Source organism: Triturus cristatus, chromosome 4_2 (assembly GCF_964204655.1).
Source record: "Triturus cristatus chromosome 4_2, aTriCri1.1, whole genome shotgun sequence".
Lineage (NCBI taxonomy): Eukaryota > Metazoa > Chordata > Amphibia > Caudata > Salamandridae > Triturus > Triturus cristatus.
In genome coordinates, this window is record NC_140586.1 from 400,841,199 (window position 1) to 400,860,461 (window position 19,263).

The 19,263-nt window shown below is 47.1% G+C and overlaps 1 protein-coding gene across 2 annotated transcripts in view; it reads right to left on the minus strand.

Moving 5' to 3' along the window:
• DPYD (dihydropyrimidine dehydrogenase) overlaps positions 1-19,263 on the minus strand; it is a 3,539,101-nt gene that overhangs the window by 1,154,290 nt on the left and 2,365,548 nt on the right. For both annotated transcript variants that reach the window (XM_085601856.1, XM_085601855.1), the window contains exon 14: positions 13,917-14,081. In XM_085601856.1, coding sequence (XP_085457982.1) covers positions 13,917-14,081 — 165 coding nt within the window. The remainder of the gene's footprint in view (positions 1-13,916; positions 14,082-19,263) is intronic.

Sequence of the window (19,263 nt, forward strand, 5' to 3'; positions counted from 1 at the left end):
TCTCTACTGAGGCCCCTGGCCGCCTCCGTAACGAGGGCCCGATAGGCCGCCTGCTTTAGGTGTAGAACATGCAACTTGGCGTCTGTTACCCCGCTCCCCAGGTCACCCTCCAGTTCTGCAATCTCGGCCTCTACCCGGGTCACCTCCTCCCGCTCGCGCCGCCGGGCATGGGAGATAAAGGAGAGGGCCTCCCCTCTAAGGACTACCTTGAAAGCCTCCCACAGGGAGATGGCAGAAGAGACCGACCCCACATTCTCGTCGAAATATCGCTGTAAGGATTTGATCAAATCGGCACGAATGGTGGGGTCGCGCAAATACCATGCATTGATTGGGGCCACCCTGCCATCCCCCCTCGGGAAGACATCGAAATGCAACAACAATGGGGAGTGGTCTGAGATACCCCGCGCCAGATGGCGCACCTCCCCCACCCTCCCTGCATGGGCCGCCGGGACAAGGATGTAATCAAGCCGCGAGAGGCTACCATGGGCACCCGAGTGGAAAGTGTACTGTCGCAATGCGGGATGCTTTAATCGCCAGCAATCCACCAGGCCCAGCGTGTCCAGAAGGCCGGGCAGCCACGCCTGTGCCCGGGGGAGGTCCCTAGGGGGATGGCGATCCATAGACCCAGAGGCTACCGCATTAAAGTCCCCTCCAACCACCAGCAGGCCACTCGGAAGGTCCAGAAGGAGGCACCCCAGGTCCGCGAATGTGGTGGCTTGTAACCCAGGCGGGACGTACACTGATACAAAGATAAACACTCTGCCCTCCATTCTTCCCACTAGAACCGTGTAGCGTCCCCTCTCATCATGGCGCACCTCATCAATCTCCAACGGGAGCGAGTTCTTGATCATAATACCCACCCCCCGCGAGCCCGAAGTGAAGCCGGAATGGGCCGCCAAACGATATCCCCGCCGATTCATTGCATGAAAGGAGTTACCTATAAGGTGCGTCTCCTGCAGGAAGACAACATCTGGTGAAATACGTTTTAAGTACTGCAGGACCACACCACGCTTAATCCTATCCCCCAGGCCGTTAACATTCCATGACAACACAGTCAAATCCCTACCCCCCATCATACGTCGAAACAATCGGTCGTCCCCCATCGAGCATCCTAAAAACAACAACATAGTAGCGGGTTTGCCCTGCGGTGCTAACAAACAACACACCCCCCCCACCCCCCGGTCCCAACAGAACTCCCCCCTCCCTGCACCCCTGCATGAGCCCAGACAGCCCCCCCAAAGTGCAGTGTGCCTGTCGCCCCATAGCTAAATACTAACTAGTCCCCCAGAGGAGGAGGGAAGCCCCCAACAGACCCCACACGACCTCCATAGGAGGGGAACATACGCAATCAATAAATGGTGAAGGAACAACGTCCAGAGCAAGGCCTATTCAGTCACCCCTCAATTCTGATCCGGCGGGCCCTCCTCGCCAGCCGCGCCCCCCCCGCCCCCCCGGCCCCGATCTCCAGGCAGAGTGTCCAGCCAGTCCCCAGCCGCCTCGGGCCGGTCGAAGAAGTGCGTGCGACCATCCACCTCTACCCTCAGCTTAGCTGGAAAGAGCATTGAGTACTTGAGGTCAAGGTCCCTTAGGCGACGTTTAACACCAAGAAAGCTCTGTCGCTGCTTCTGGACCGCCGGAGTAAAGTCTGGGTAGAAATGTATCTCCATGTTGTCAAGCTTGACCGGTCCCTGTTGTCTGGAGGTCTGGAGAATAGCATCTCTGTCCCGAAAATTAAAAATCCGGGCTATGAGAGGCCGCGGCGGGGCACCAGTCTTAGGTCTGCCCCCGGGGACCCGGTGAGCCCGCTCCACCGCAAAAAACTTACTCAGCCCCCGGGGCTGGAGATGGGTCTGGATCAACTCTTCCACGAAAAGATCCGCCGCCCCCGCCTCTCGTCCCTCCGGCACCCCCACAATACGGACATTATTCCTCCGGGCCCGACCCTCGGAGTCCTCCAGTCGCCGGTCCATCAGGGCGCTCGCCTGGCCAAGCCGGCGCACCTCCTTCTGGAGGGCCACCACGTCTGTTGTGAGGCTCGTTGTGGTGTGGGCCAGGGAGTCGACTCGGTCGTTTGTTTTGGACAAGTCTGCCCTCACAAGGCTCACATCCACCAGGACCGAGTCTATTTTTTGCGCTAAGGTGTCGAAACGCTGGTCCACCGAGGCCTTCATCTCTGCGATGGCGCCCATGACGTCCCGGAGGGTCAGATCCACCGGATGAGCAGATGCCTCCGTCGGGCCCACCGGGGATGCACGCGATGTCTCCGGAGAACCCTTCTGGAGCGTGTAGCGGTCCATACTGTTAGCCTGGTGCGCCGTGCCACGGCGGGTCGTCTTCACCTTCGCCCGGTCGCCATCTTGTTTGGTGGACATGCTGGCTTCTCCACCGTCGTGCCAAGCTCCCCAAACGGGCCGCTATACCAAATCACGGGTGCCAGGGGGGGGGGCGGGGGCGACCACCGAACCGCGGGTCAACCCACCGCCGGCGGGTCAACCGGGCTCCCGGACAAGGCCACACCACCGCACCCCGCTCCGCAGCCCGACCCCGCTTGAGAGCTAGGAGGGCGCAAAAGCGAAAGTGAAAGTGCGGGGTACGCGAGTCGCCCAGCCCCGCTCGCCGCTGTTATTCACTTTGTCCCCGGATCGCCCCACTACTCCAATCCGGGGGGCCGGCGAGGAGAAGGCCGCAACCTTCGATCGATGCTCCCACCGGCGTTCGGGGTCCGATTCGAGCCCAAAAAGCAGGTGGCGCCTCAGCTCCGGTTCCCCAACACAGTCCCCTCAACAAGGACAGGATATCGCCAGGATTAATGCAGGAGGTCGCGGAGGTCCTCGGGAGCCTCGCACCTACGCGGCCATCTTGGTTGCGCGCTAGGCTCCTCCCCAGCTTTAGGAGTTTTGAACCATAAATTCCAGATGTGAGTAACTCTTTCCACTGGAACTCTACTCTCTGAACATACAAGTTTACACATTAGTATCCCATGTGCCTGCTGCTCCCCCTGACTAACAAAACCAAACTTGAGAAATATTGCAACTGGATCTCCTATTTAACTTTTGGAAAATGGGAAAGCGGGATGTGCAGAGTGTTGGACTTGGGCCTTTTCGCAGGGTCATCCCAGAACTTTTTGCCTTCCTCCTGTATTTTTTCTGACCTGTAGTTGGTGGTTTTATGACTCTGGCCACTTTGCCACTGCAGATCAGTGCTAAAATGCATGTTTTCTCTCTTGTAAACTTAGTAAGATTGGTCTACACCTCTTTGTCATAATTAATTTACCTGTAAGTCCCTTATACAGTGGTATGCCACATACCCAGGGCCTGTAAATTAAATGTTACTAGTGGGCTTGCAGTGCTGCTTGTGCCACCCACCAAAGTAGCATTTCAAACCTGTCTCAGGCCTCTGCCGCTGGAGGGCCTGCGCGTGCAATTTACTACCACCGTGGCGTGTAAAGTGGTTGTCACGTCGGCAACTCCCCTTTTACTACACATAAGTCACACCTAAGGTAGGCCACAGCTAGCCCTATGGGCAGGGTGCTGTGTAGGTAAAAGGTAGGACATGTGCCTTATCTCTGTGGCATGTCCTGGTAGTGACAAACAGCCTATTTGGTTTCTCACTGCTGTGAGGTTGCCCTCACATAGTTTGCATTGGGGATTCCCTGAGATGTGCTTCAGTGGTAATTTCTGATCTGAGAGGGGTACCGTGACCATGTTTGCTATGTTTGGAATAGTAGTGATAAATCCTGCTGTCACGATTCCGCCATGACACGGGAGGGACAGGAGCATACGAGAGGCTGGTGGTCCGTGCCTCCTGTACTGAGTCCTTTCCTACTTTTCCAGCCAGATGACTGGTGTACTGGCCAAAACACCCCCCAGGATGAGGACACCGGAGTCATAGGACCCGGTCCCTTTAACTGGGATGACTCCGCTGAAGAGGCCGCCCAAAGGACTGATGTCATCCACGACTGGCCAATAGAAGAATGACGAAATCATGACGATGGAAAGGATGTACCCGGAAGACAGAGAGGAAGTGAGCATGAGGGATCCCTGGAGAACCGCAGCGGGATGCCAGAGAAGGGACGACTGTTGCTGACAACGACTCTGGTGGGAGTAGCAGTATCGGGAGAGCCAGGAGGCCAACGTCACGGTTCTGCGCCCCAACACGCTCCCGGAGGAGCGTGGCTCAGACAGGTATGGGAGCGTGCTTCAGGGTGGGTGGGGAGGAGAGTAAATGCCAATGAGTAAGGCACCTCCTGATACCCTGATCACTACCAGGTACCCCAAGCACTGACCCATACATTCCGAGACGTTCGCCACAGCACCGGTGGTCCTTCACTCCCTTCCCCTGGTATTTGTATATATAGAGGCCCTCACATGTCCTATACTTTCTTTTCCCTTTCCAAGCATCCTGGGGAACCAGAGGACAATGGAAGAAAACAGGGGAAGAAGAAGGAGAGATAACCATGTGAACTGAACAGGACCGTATAAGAAGTGTTATCCAAGTATTTGGCCTCTCCTAAGAAATGAGTGTATCGCAAAATAATACCAAGTCTAAACCAAACTTATGTGCATCTCGATCCTTGCCTATCATCACTCCTGCTTATTGGTGAAAGCAGATTTATTATTACTATTTTAGAAATGCCACTTCTAGAAGTGGGTTTTTCTGTGTGCTATGTGTCTTTGTGCCCTGTCTGTATTTGTATTGACCATCTGGTTTTGACTGACAGGAGAGAGGGGAGGTGCATTTATTCTAGACAGTCACAAGGGGTTTAAAGTGTGTCCTGCCTTTCCTGGGTGACCTGGCACTAGGCTGAATAGACCTTGGCTGAATTTAGAGTAGCAGGAGGAGTTTCACCTTCACCTGAATAGGTTTGTGCCTGTCTTCTACAATGCTGTCTCCGCCCCCTGTAGTGTGTCTGAGGCCACGGCTTACAAAGTGAATGGGGGTTGTTGTGCACTTCTACAATGTGTCTGAAGTGCCCCCAGAACAAAGACTTTGGCACCATAAATACATGGCTGTGATCCCATGAAAAGGAGAGAAGACACGGCATGGGACTTATTGCTAGAGGACTGCTGTGTGCCAGGAAGATCCACCATTTGGGACTAACCTTGGGGAGAGGATGTGGCCTTACTGCTTGAGCGTCCGACCTCGATGCTGGGGAACGGGGTTTGAGTCTCGGCAGGGAAGCTCAACATCCTGTGATTCTGGGCAAATCACTTAATCTCCCCGTGCCTAACAAAAATGAATGTGTTCGTCCGTAATGCAACTGCTGCTCATGTAAAGCGCTCTGATACCTGAAACCTTCGGGTCAAGTTTGCGCTATATAAAACTTCTGAAAAAGAAAACCCGCTGTCTGCTGGGAGGCTGAAAGGACTGCCACTCTGCTGAGTGAATCTGTGTGCTGGCCTGCTTGTGCCCTGTTCTCTCCCCTAGTTTTCTCCACGGACTAAGTGGCGTGTCCCCTTCATACAGCTTGTGAAGAGCACTTGATTTATTCTTACTGCGCGAGGTAGGCACTTTCTGGTGCTTCCACTTTAAGGAAAAACCTCTCTGTTCTCCGCTTCCTGAGATCCAAGGGAGGATTCGCTCTGTGGGACATTCTGGGTTGAGCCCTGTCCTTTGTATAAAGAGCCCAATGGAGATCCACCCGTGTCAGCGTGGCCGGCCAGCCCCCAGAAGCCAGTGAGGATTCTGCATCATTGATGGCCGCACAAGGGAGTCCCTAACACAAAGTGGGACCGGCGGAGACTTTGCTCCAGGTTCAGCCGCAGGGGGCGTGGTGCTGCCACAGGAGCCCATGGGCTCTGTGCAACTGCATCTCATGGAAGAGGAGGGTGGCCATGTGCCGGCATCAGCCAGGATGTCGGCGCCCAGGACAACGCCATGACCGGAGAACTGTGTGTCCAGCTTGGGATGAGTGAGTGTCTTCCCCCACATCCTTCTTGGAGGCACACACCGCTGTATAGCCTGAATGCGGGTCACTGCATGCGCTTGCCTCCTGTTGGGGGAAGCCCGAAGATTGCTAGCATAAGGCAAGGGGGCACGGCTGGCCCCATTGGCCTGATGTAGTGGCCAGGCCCCTCTCCCGTGTTATTGGCAGCTGCACCCAATGTTGTGGGCAGTTGCCTGTCACCTCTTGGGGCATAAAGAGGAAACCTTGACAGAGGCCCCCACTCCTCATCGGGACAGAGGAGTAGTATTGGAGATCCCTGAGTGGGAAGGAACCCTCCTGAATTTCCACATTCCATGGTTTAGGCAAGCAGATATCCTAGGGGCCTACGAGGGGAAAGACAGTTACAGCTTGCTGTGTCGTAGGAGTGCAGGTGCCGCTCTTACTGTTGTTCTAACTCATGGTCATGTGAGGCTGGTCATTTGTATATGCTATGCCCTGATGCGAATTTATATGTGTTGTTACATTACCAGTAATGATACTTCTATGATGTGGGCACTCTACAAGTAGTTACTGTAGTGCACTGCTGGGATTGTTATGACAATGATCCGATTGGCCAAGTGATTTATGTGATTCTGTGTGAAGTCATGACAAGTGCCTACAGGCACAATGATTTATGTGATTGTGGTCTAATGTGTTTCATGTGTAATACAAAGGATATTTTTATACAGCCTTGTCTGGAGTCTCTTTTTGTGGTGTGCCTAGTGTGTCACTGGTGTGTCTGTGTGGGTTGCGCAAACACTTTACACATTGCCTCTAGGATAAGTTGACTGCTCTGCCAAGCTACCAAGGGGGTGAGCAGGGGTTATCTTGTGTGCGTAACTTCCTTACCCTGACTAGAGTGGTGGGTTCAGCCTGGCTTAGGTGTATACCCTAGCCAACCAGAAACTCAATTTCTAACACAGAGTCAGAACAACACTATTGTTATTGCTGTGCCTTGAAGGAGGCGTAAGAGAGATGCAAGCAATAATTTGGCAAGTAGCTACATCTTGATCCACATACTATGCTTTTTGTGATTTGGTGTAAATCTATTTAGTAGTGTTTGAGCTATTAAGGTTTAAAAATATTTGTATGTCTGGACGGTTGGGTTTGAGGGCCTCAGGTGAGAGTCCTTCAAACCCCATTTAAAAAAATGGAGCGTTCTGAATGGCCCGGGGAGTTTTTTTCTCCCTTGGACCGATTTGCTCCTATGGAAGTCAGACTCCCACTGAAGTGAACACTCTGATTGGCTGCCAGCAACATGTCAGTCAGCCGGTCAATAATACTTTTATTTGATTTCATAAAAAATCATAAAAAGGGTGAAGCAAGCCACCATTGTACATGTTAAATTGGATAAACATTGATAAAAAAGCTAGAGATAAACACACAACAAAGTCATATCCTTTATCGATAGACAACTTGTTCGATAAAAACAAGAGTTTGTAAAAGGTGTAGATGGAAAAAGGCACAAAAAGTTCAATTGAAAAGTTTCCTAGTGATTTCTCTTTTTTGTTCAGTTCTTTTACCACAATGTTCCACAATTTAATGGCTCTACATCACAATTGGTTCAGTGAGCCTCCAAGGCATTTGATGACTGCCGCTCTGCATGTCCTTATCTGTGCTTTTCTTAGTGACTCCCAAAGAATGATTTGAGTTTGATAATAAGGATGGATAAATGCATAAGAAATGGAGTAAAGACTCCTCACCTTTTCCACAGAGGCGGCATTCTTTTGTCGGCCATGCCTGCTTCTATTTCAGGGTCAGGTCTTTTATAGGAAATGACCCCAGCCGCAACAGTGTCAAGTAATGTTTTTCTGGTGTGAAAAATGCTCAGACAAGTACGGCTGGGGTTTCAACGTCTGATAAGATTGTATCACCGCCCATGCATGATGTTTTTTTGAGAACGCTGTTTTGTCCATTAGTAGTGAGGTCCATTTGACTGTGTTATTCGCTACGGTTTTGAATCCAGAGTAGGTAGCAATAGTGAGCTAGGCCTCATCGAGCTGTAATGCAGACAGAGATTCTTTTAAAGCTTTAAAAGTAGAGTTGTTTAGCCTGGCTTGTTTCTAGACCTCCTGCCAGCAGTGATGGGCTAAGGTGTTGTCTTCTGTTGCCCTCATCCTCCAATAATATTTGGCCAATGCGCCTTGGTCTGGCTGGTTTCTGTTTTTTTAGTCTATACTCCAGTCAGATTTGTGCCTCTGAGATGTGTCTAGGGATTAGGAACAGACGCTTAAAAAGAATAGATTGGGCAGTATTCAAGACTGTGGCATCTTTCGTATTCAGAATTTCTGATCCATATTTTATAGAGGGCAGGAATTTTGCGGCGATTACCCTATGCAGGTGACCTGTGGAGCAGCCGTTGAGCTTTTTTTGTAGGATTTTAAATGTGAAAAGCAGCTGTTTGGATTTCGTTTTTCCTAGTTCCAGGTGTTGCTTAAAATTAAAGTTACTGTCAAGTTGGAACCCCAAATATCTATATGAGTCTACCCGAGACAGTGGTTTCTCATCTAAGATCCAGGTAAAGCTACGTTTATTCTATGTTTTACAGTGTTTGGAGAAGCACATTACTTTTGTTTTTTGATGACTAATCGTGAGTTGAGTGGAGATGATGTATTCTCCTAATTGAGTAATCAATCGTTGGAGGCCTATGGATGTCTGGGCAAGGAGGACAATGTTGTCCACGTATTGGAGACTGGTTATTGGTGCTATACCTAGTTTTGGGGGATCAGTTTGTATTGAACGAAGGTAATGCCTATATAAGGGGGCATGGTAGGGATACCCTGCCCCCCTATGCCCGGGGGGGGAACCGGAGGGGCCCCCTGGGACCAAATTGTAAAATAAATTTGCAATTTTTGCTGCAAAACCACGTGACTCCTGCGGGATAGCAGCAAAAAAAAAAAATCTCTCTGCCATTGTTTACAAAATATATGGGAGCCTGGGTGCCAGTGGTTCCCACATTCACAAGCTGATTTTGGGCTCCTGGGACCCCATCAACTGGGATTGGGTTCTTAAATTAAGTGGAGTGCACAGCCCCCCTCCCCAATCAATTATAGGCCCCAGGGAGCCCATCCCCCAGTACCGTATTCTATAAGGCACAAGGCGTGTGATCTACCTACCCAAGCCATTTTAGACCCCACCCTTAGAATTCTAATGCCGTTTGTAGGAAATTAGGGAGTTTGTTTTGTGGTCTGCACAAGTAATAGGTTCTCAATTTCCCCTTACTGGGGACTCTCTCGGGTAGCAAAGCAGAGCAGTCCAAGGCCTACTCAGGGGAGGTAGTGTGGGCTAGTAATCACTGTTCGCTGGCACGCAATGATAACACTCAAGAAATAATTGTCCAGTCCGTGCTTTCTCTTTAGAAAAGGGAAAAGTACATTTATTACACACCTACACTGCTAAATACTACGCACTAAATTAAAAATATATTCATTAGGCAGATGGGAAATACCATTGATGACATTGCATAATCACCTGAGACCCCCATCCCCAAGGCTCATGCGATCATACAAGATACGTTTATTGGCTTAGTCAAAGGTTCAAGATAAACAATTCACATGTTAAAGACATCATTTTGTACTTATATGCATTAATCAATTATAAAAATCATGTATGAATGCAATTTTCTAGGGTTAATTGTAAATATTTGCTTTGATCAATAATTACTGCCAACCTTACTATAGCAATAAATTATTTTAAAATGAGCAAACCATGGGTCTGTGTGCTTTTTAAAAACCTTCCATCCATGAAATTGCAATCATAGAAACAGCCCCTAGAGGGTATCACATAAGAAGCAACCATAGATTTAGCCCCTAGAGTGTGCAGCATGATATGTCTTTTCTTTAAGAATTTTCAGGACACAATAAATGCAGCCACAGAACAAACCCTTAGAAGGTGCTGTGGAGCCAAAGTTCCAGCCTTGGGACAAAATTGATCAAAAACCCTCAAAGGTCCAGGAGTCTATGACCCCACAGACATAGGGTCATTACTTTAAAGGTGTGTTAGGGGGAAGCTGCTGCACTTTTACAGTCCCCCATGCTACCTTATCACATTGGAGGTTCCCCTGCCATCCTGGGACATCCACAAGTAGAGAAAGGTATGCATGTTAAGGAGTCCTAGGCTCCCAAATGTTGGGGGCAGCTAAGTTGCCAACCCCTTGATGGCCTGATGGCTGCTACATGGCCAGCACCTCCGTGTGCAGCCACATTAGCCAGCAACTTCTACTTTCTTGTCCACTCCTACAGGCAAGGGTCTGCTGACTGGTGATGGCCACCCACTCCCCATACAAGCAGCAGGGCACGCACTTCACTATTCAGGGATGCAGCGGTGTTCCCCACAGCATTTCTGGAATTTGGGGATAAGGGATGGATCCCGGCCCTATCCTTTGCAGGCATGGCCCAGGCAGTGGGGTCCCTGGTTCAAGGGAGAGTCTAGGGAGAGGGCCCCATGCACATGCCATCCCTGGGGGGAAAAAAGTAAAGAATTTGTCCTGAATCGACACCCGGGCCCTGGCCCACCCTGGGGTTAATTTCGGAGAAGGGCAGCAGAACTCCACGCACTCTATTGTCAGAGCGGTCAAAGGTCACAACTCGTCAGATTACCATAACACGGGCCCCAATCTGGGCGATCCTGGGCTCATGTTACGCCTGATGGTGAGCTCCAGCAGCTATGTCAGCGGACCTCCAAATGAGTGCAATCCACAGGGAGCTGGTTTTCCTGGCTCCCTGTCCTCGTCTTCCTCCTGATCTTTGTCTATGATCCTGTAAACCAAGCGGCAACAGTTCAAGATGGTGTCATCTAGGAGTCACTAGTCACATCTTCTGAGGGGGCATCAGCTTCACCCCTTGATGGCATCACTCCCAGGGCCGTTCTCACCAAATTTTCAAAGAGGTGTCATCTCCTGTGTTGGGTCCAGAGGTCTGGGTTCCCTCCTTTGTTCAGTGAGCTTGGCCAGGCCCATCCCTGGTACAATGTGAAGGTTTATTGATTGATGCAGATCCTTGCGCTCCACCCCTGCCCTCCTCAGGAGCTGAGTGAAGCACTGTTTGTGTGTAGAGGCCTTTGTTCCTGCTGCTGCTGGAGAGAAATGTAATTAACCTGGCACAGCAGGGTGGCCAAAGGCCTAGGCTCTGGTCCTGAGATAAGCCAGAGAAATATGAAATTCTGGATGAACCATAATTTGTATAGATATCTTTTTTGAACTTGCAGATTTTATTTTCTCACACAGGTTACACCCCATTTCAATACATCATGGGTCTCTGTAGATCAAAGGGAAGCAAAAATGTGCTCCAAGGCAGTTTGCCCAATGTGTATAATAAAGTGTCACTACAGACAAAACAGTAAATCACACTGACTTTCCCTGTTAGTGTACACGAACAATATAAGGCCTACTGAAGGTCAATATCTAATCCTGCAGAGTCCCCTTGGCACCAATCTACCTGTACACAGTTGCCAGGCTGTACACAACAGTAGTCTCACATTTGCAGCCCTCATATGTGTGCACACGGTGTACATATTCATGTGCAACCAGACAAGTGCCCCTTACCCTAGTTGCATCACAATGACCTTATCTTTAAAGGTGGACACTCACGATTTTAGACACGGGCAGTCCATTTGCCATGTGATTACTGTGGTTGATTTGCATGTTGTGAGACTCACCCACAGTAAAACGTCCAAAACCAAGAGCCCGATTCACAGAACTAACTTAAGACAAAATCCTAAACTTACTACCATTTTGGTATTCACAGAAGGCACTTACTCATTTTGGTATTCAAGGCACTTACTCATTTCGGTATTCACAGAAGTTAGGAGTCCTAACTTTAGGACTCCTAAATGCCTTCTGTGAATACAGAAAGTCTTAAAGTTAGGATTATTCTCAGTTTAGGAGTAGTAAAGTTAGGAGTCCTAACTTTACTACTCCTAAACTGAGAATAATCCTAACTTTAAGACTTTCTGTATTCACAGAAGGCATTTAGGAGTCCTAAAGTTAGGAGTCCTAACTTTACTACTCCTAAACTGAGAAAAATCCATTGAAGCAAACTGGCAGTTTTTAAGCAAAAGAAAACTTTTATCAGTTTAATGGAGAAAAGAGTTATCCTCCACTTTTAAGGTGAATAAACTAGGTAAAGAGTCAGATTAGAATAATGAGTTCTGTCATAATTATCTCTCACATGAAACATGGGGTTTTAATTTGCCTGTGACCTATCAGATTGTCCAGCAGATGTATGGCTCTGAACTACATTAGGGATTTCTGGTGATTCACTCCAGTGGCATAGCAGTTCTGGAACACAGGAGCCCCAGTTCAGGGGAGAATACTTGCGGGTTTCAGTTCTAGATTTCATTCTTGACTTTCTTGTGTGCAATCTGTTTCTTAATATGTCCTCTAAGAAGAGTAGTTTTGAAGAACTCCCTCTACCAAATCACCTTGACAAAGCCCAGAGACATGGGTGAAATGTTGGCGCAGTATGAGAGCCCACATCACTTTTTTGCACTTTGCAGATAGGAAAACACATGACTGTTGTAATTCCAATTTCATAAAGTCTTCTTTTTGGTCACTTGCCTATTTTTTTGCATCGTGCAATACGAGCTGTAGCAATGCCTCTTTCTGTTGTGAGGCTACACTGTGATGTTTTTTGCAAAGTGCACGAGAAAGTAAGCTTGCAGTATTTCTAGATCCATCTTATATTCATAGAATTCAATAGGTCTGTCTCTGCCTTGGCCGTCATTTGCAGAGCACATTTCCCTGTGGTCTGTGAGACTGTAAAGGGACTTGACCTGTGTTTAGGGCAAACCTCGTGGCATTGTATACTGGGATGCACTGATGTTCCAATTTGCTTGTCAGATGTTGCAAGGTGTATTTTTGTCATATTGAAATGTGGTGGCCCTTTGCCAATGCACTGCTAGACATTACTGCATTGTTTTTGCTTGCATATTATAGACTCACGTACTTGTGCACTTTTTCTTTGTTTGGCACTTGGTTAATAAATGTGCAGCGTGTGTTCCAATTTCTTATGCGATAGCCGAGTTTCTAGCCACGATTCAGGCTTTCGTTTTTGCGTGTTTGTTAAAGTAACAGAAGTGTCTGTGCCTGGGTGATAAGAGCCCTTTCTTTGCTTGGTGAAAGCAATTCTCTTCAGTGACGGGTGCTGCATTTCAAATAAAATTGTATTTGCTTATGTCCTACTGTGACATCCCCTTACACTTTTCTCGATTTATAAACACCCATATGAAGACAATTATACATTTTGTTTGGTCAACCTTCCACTTCGCTCTTAAGTAAACGACTTTTCCCCAATTAGTATTTGCTCAACAGGGCTCAAGAGTCTATTATCATGGTCTCAAAGAGAGAGATAGCTAAGATTAGAAAACTATGACGTAAATGGGGTAACAAAACAGAGTGAGATTGTGATTACCACATACATTAAAAAAACAGAAGGCAAAAGAGAGGTGAAACATATGAAGAACGAAGGAGTAAGCCCACACTTGCAGTTATCGTTAAGATGAAACATTGTAGATAAAGACAATAAAATAAGCACATTCATGTCGTTAAATTCATTTTGGTCTTATCGATTGTATTTGCTGTGCAATTATTTAAATATGTTTTAAATGAATGCCTGCACCTTCGTGTCTTGCTTTCCAAGCTCTGTCAGAAAAGTCTTTATCGGTTGCAGATCACCCCGGCAGAGCCCTCCAATAATCATATTTAAACTTTTGTGGTCTGTGGTTTATCACATGCTCTTGCACTTCCCTTTCTGTATGTTTTTTTATAATGTCTATTTTTTTTCTTAAACATCTGATTCGTCTTAAATTTTCGTTTACAATAAATCATTTGGCTATTTTTTGAGCATATGATGAGCAGATTTGAGCAGTCAGGAGATTACAGTTGAGTATATGTAAATCAGCCTATATCAGTGCACGAAAAGAAGATTGCAGTGTGCATGACGCAACTTGGAAGTTTTTTAAATTAAAAATATAGAAATGGCCATTTACTTACATTGTTTGGAAAGTCAGCCTTCAGCTCGGCGACACTCTGGCACCAGTAAGCAGTTGTCTTTTCGCTAATCAGTTCAATGTTTAAAAAGGAACCCTGTCCCGGTCCGTATATAGGGCCTGAAGTCCATCCTCGAATAATTCTTGGAGAGACGTTTGTGACAATATCCTGTAAAAGCAGACATACATTATCAGAATGACAAAAATAACTGCCGTGTGAAATCGCAGTCATGTTCACCTTCCATATCCCAAAAAGTATTAAAAGGCTTCACGCTGACATCCAACACGTTTTGAGTGAAAAATACATTTTTTGAACAACTTGCAAAATAGGGCGAGCGAAATGACTACTATAATGAAGATATTACAGCTAGATAGCTCTCTGAGGATTTCGATTTACATATAAAGTGTGTATTATTGTACACAGTCCACCGAGCAGCAGACGCATGAAAAGAAGCACTTCATTTTATAGATATTACATACATTTTAAGGGACGTACGATGTTGTCTGCAATTCTGAAGAGTGTTGGTTAGGGCACGCAATATAAACCGTCACAGTCCAAGTGTGAGATCTGACTGAGGTAAGAATGACAGTACGTCATGGAGTGGTAATGCAAGCAAAGTGTATTGTAATTTCTTTCGACATCACATTTGTCAGTGCATACTGTGACTCTGGAACAGGCAGCATCTGGTGGGAGGTACGGAACTGCCGGGTTCTGTTTCTCTAAGTTTTTTTCGTTAGTTGGCGAGATATATCACACGAGCGAGCTAAATGGCACACACACTGTCGCTTTTTGCGTTTGAATAAGAATTGCAATACGTGCTGCGATACTGCATCTCGTGCCCCCCTCCAACTTCCCCCACCACCACGAATATCCCCGATTTTACCTAGGAGGAATTTGAGGGAGCAAAAGAGGTTGGTAATGGAGTAAATTTGTAGTAATCATGGGGCATATTAACAAGGGCTTTATCTCCGCTTTTTTGGCTTTAAAAGCCAAAGAAGCGGAGATAAAAATATCGCCCTATCAACAACAGGGTGCTAACATGCAAAATCGCATGTTAGCACCCTTTTTCACTACGCTTCCCTTTGCATCTCTAATGAGATGCAAAGTGGGAGTTTCAGAGCAAAATAATAGGAGAAATGTCGCTAAGCGACATTTCTCCTATTATCAAGCTTCACGCCAACCCTGTTAGAGACAAAAAAAGCAGCGCTAACCACGGTTAACACTGCTTTTTTACGTCTGCTAATTTTCATACTTAGCCATGTAATCCAATGGGAGGTGGATTACATGGCTAAATCCACCATGGGCTATCAACAACGATATCCCTATCCTTGTAGTTTTATCGCTGCATTACCAGCGATAACCTCCCAAAATGCCGCTATCGCTGGATTTTTTATCGCCTAGGCAGTTAGCGTTGTTAATAACGCGATAACCAGGCGATATTATCCAGCGATAGCGGGTGTTAACAAAATTAACGCTAAGCGCCCTTAGCGTTAATGTTCCCTGTTCCTTGTTAATATGCCCCATAGTGCGATAAAACCCCATGCATATGTTATTCTCCATTTTGCCCTTAAAAGACCTCTGAACAACATATAATTCTGGATCAAAGGGCAGGCTGTTATGATCATTCTTGAAATATCGGTTGTTTTCCCTTCTTAATCTATTGGCTGCTTTCTCTCGGATGGCCGATCCCTATAGTTGACTATTCCAAACCTGGGATAACAGAAACCTTTAAGCCTGTTGGGGCCTCCAAATTACCATGAACCACAGACAGGACCGTCCCTAGTTGTGTCTTAAGAGATGCCCAGTTTAGTGGGGGCAAATCACAAAAATTGACGGACTGGCATCACACACCACCAGGTGTCATGCTTCATCATCTGCCAGTCCTCGCCCTCTAAAAACCGCGTTTGATAGAGGGCGGGCATACACCTGAAGACAGGGATGCACTTCTAGACTAAGTGGGGGCCCAAACAAAAAAAGGAGTGAGTGAATTTAAAAACCATCATAGTATACCTGAACAATTTTTATTCTATGGGGTTACTATGTGGGATTAAAATATATAAGTGCGGTGAGTGGGGACCTTATCATCCCGTCGCCGCTGTGAATCAGTGATTGTTAATAGGGGGTCAACATGTTTCTGCCTGTATTGTCCACTGGGGTACGTGGCATTCGTCAGGACCTTAAATATTGGGCTCCAATCTTACCACTGGGGGCGTAGGCCTATAGCCAGCTGCCACCTGTTTAGAGAAACCTGTAAGAGAGAGGGGGTGAGACAAACATAAAATACTCAAAATGGTTGTCATTCGGTAGACCTTGATGTGTCACAGTCACGCTCCATACTTACTGCTCTCTCCTAAAGTGAAAAGGTGAAAAATGTATATGAGTGTCAGGCATCTGTGTTCACTCTGACATTCATGTGAAACAAATATAGAAGTCTTACCCTATTGGAAAAACCTATTTGCTCCATGGGAGGGGTAGGGGGGAAATCCTTGTGGCCACATTCTGGTGGGAGACGATAAAGGATGAAGACAAAAGGGTTAAAAACCAGACTGGTTAGGAAGGTAAATCAAAGATAGTGAATTAGTTAGCAGAAACAACTGTCAGGGCGTGCTTGGTCTACTATAGTTTCAACCTGTTGGAAGAAGAAATCAGAACAACGACTTACAGTTCAAGGCGTACTCCCCGCTAGAAAACCTAGTGCTGCATGCGTCCAGCCTCCTCCCCGGTGACATTAAGTGTAGTGCGCAGCAAGCTTTTATACTGTTGGGTGGGGTCGTGGCATGCGATATGGGTTTCAGGTGAGCGTGGCGCACAGTGATGATGCTGCATTTCCTGTGTCCTGAGCGAAGCATGCAGAAAGGACTGCACGTTGCCTGTTTGTTGCCTGACCCTCGTTGGGGTGTGTCAGCACATGGCGCTGCTCTATGACACGCCGCTTCCTGTGTCCCGTCATTAACTCAGATGATTGCCTGGGGTGGGGCGGGACCAGCTGTGGTCCAATGAGAGCGCCTGCCATAGTTTCTGGAGATATTTAACGTGTGTAGACAAGTTATATAGAAATATGGGGAACATGTGCCCTGCTCATGAGTATTATTTCATGACGGGAGCAGTTACGAGCATTTACACAGAAGAAAGGAAGAGAAAACAAACCCAGATTGTTTACAGTCAGGGTGGCGGTGTGGTTAAACCTACAATTAGTGCACAAGTTGATTTTACAGCTACCGCATGATTGCTGATCAAGATGATTCTAGTTTTAGGGAGTAAGGGAAACTGCGTGTAGCTCTATTCACATGTATTACTGTGTCTATTGTTTGTGTTTTTGTCTTTATAATGGGTACTGTTAAAGTGTATGTTTTAGTGAGCGCTAAGGGAAGTTACTTCATTTGTAGCCATGGGATATCATCGTTCAATCCGTTTTTCCATGTCCCAAGGCGAAACACCCAACGCTGTTCTCTAACATGTAAGACATGTGAGAGGCAGCCATTGCGCTTCTGTACTACTTCCAGTACCGTCCATCTTAGATCTTTATCAGAGTGTTCTTTCTCAAGGAAGTGTTTTGTTAATTTGGTGTTATCTTTCTTCCTTCTGATAGTGCTCCGGTGCTCACTAATTCTGATCTTTACACGCCTAGTAGTCATGCCAACATACATGAGTTGGCAAGGGCATTTGAGTAGGTACACTACATTTTCTGTGTTGCAGTTAGAGAAGTTCTTCTGAGTCCATGGCCGCTCAGTACCTATGTCCACTTCTTTTGTGGTGGCCGTGAATTGGCATGATACGCAATCGCCACAGGGGTAATGTCCAGTTGGTCGTTGGTGGCCCCATAGTGTCAGTTGGTTGTCATCTGTAGCGGCTGGTGGTTTTGTATGGACTAGTTCATCCTTGATGTTCCTACTGCGTTTGTACGCAAATAGGGGTTGGGTCCAGACTTTGTCGCTGGTGTTTAATATGCGCCATTTCTTTTGAATAATGTTCTGAATTTTGTTGGACGCTGGGGTAAAGGTGGTGACACACACCATCCGGTTCGCCGGCTCCTTTGGCTTATTTTCTAAAAGAGCTGCCCGGTTGTTGTTTCGAGCTCTTTTTTTGGCATTCTTGACCAATTTTTTGGGGTAATTTCTTGCTCTGAGTTTCATTTCCAGGGTGTCTGCTTGTTCATGAAAGTCTAAAATTTCTGAAAAATTTCTGCGGATGCGCAGAAATTGCCCTACCGGGAGGTTTTGTCTTAGGGCTTTGGGATGGAAGCTTTCAAAAAGCAGAAGGCTGTTTTTGTCGGTTGCTTTGTTGTGAACTCTTGTGCGTAGGCCTTCTGAAGATAGGTTGATTTCAAGGTCCAGGAATATTGCTCTTTCTTTGTCGATGGTATGTGTGAATCTCAAATGTGGATCAATGCTGTTTACCCATTCCACGAATGATTGTGCTTCTTCATTGGTACCCCTCCAGACGATCAGAACGTCGTCGATGTACCTCTTCCACATTTTGATTTGATCAAGGTAGGGGTTGGTTTCCTTAAAGATATGGTCCTCCTCAAATTGGTGTACGTAGAGGCATGCCAGACTGGGAGCGAATGTGCTCCCCATTGAAGTACCTTTGATCTGGTGGTAGATCACGTCCTTGAATTCAAAAAAGTTCTCACATAGTGCCAGTTCTGCGCATTCCATTATGAAGTGTTGTGGTGTGACATAGTTCCAATCTTGGTTTAGAATTATTTGCTCTACCACTTGTAAAGTGCGCTCCTGTGGTATACTGGTGTATAGCGCTTCAATATCCATGGTGACCAGGGTGTCTTCCATATGATTGATAGGCATGTCACGTAGGAGACAGAGAACATCCTTGGTGTCCCGTAGGTAGGTTCTTGAATTTTGGACAATAGGTCTCAGGAACCAGTCACAGAACTGGGATAGGGGTTCTAATATGGAACCGATCCCTGAGACTATGGGTCTTCCTGGTGGTGGGACCCTGTTTTTATGTATCTTCGACAGGGTATAGAACCTGGGCATTCTAGGGTTCTCATTAATGAGGAAGTCTGCTTCATGTTGTGTAATCCAGTTGTTGGCGGTGGCTTCTACCACGATGGACTTTATTTTGGTCATTAGGCGTCCAGTAGGGTCCGTCTGATAAACCTCATAGCTGGTTGCATCGGCTAATAGTCTCAGGCACTCTTGATCGTATGCGTTTGTGTCCAGGATCACTGTGGCCCCACCTTTATCCGCTGGTTTAATCGTGATGTCTCTGTTGGTTTTGAGATTTGACATCGCGGATTTTTCTTCCCGGGTTAGGTTTTGGAAGCCTTTTAGATTGTGAAAATCGATCTTTTCAATTTCTGCCAATACTGCCTGTTCAAAAGCCAGAA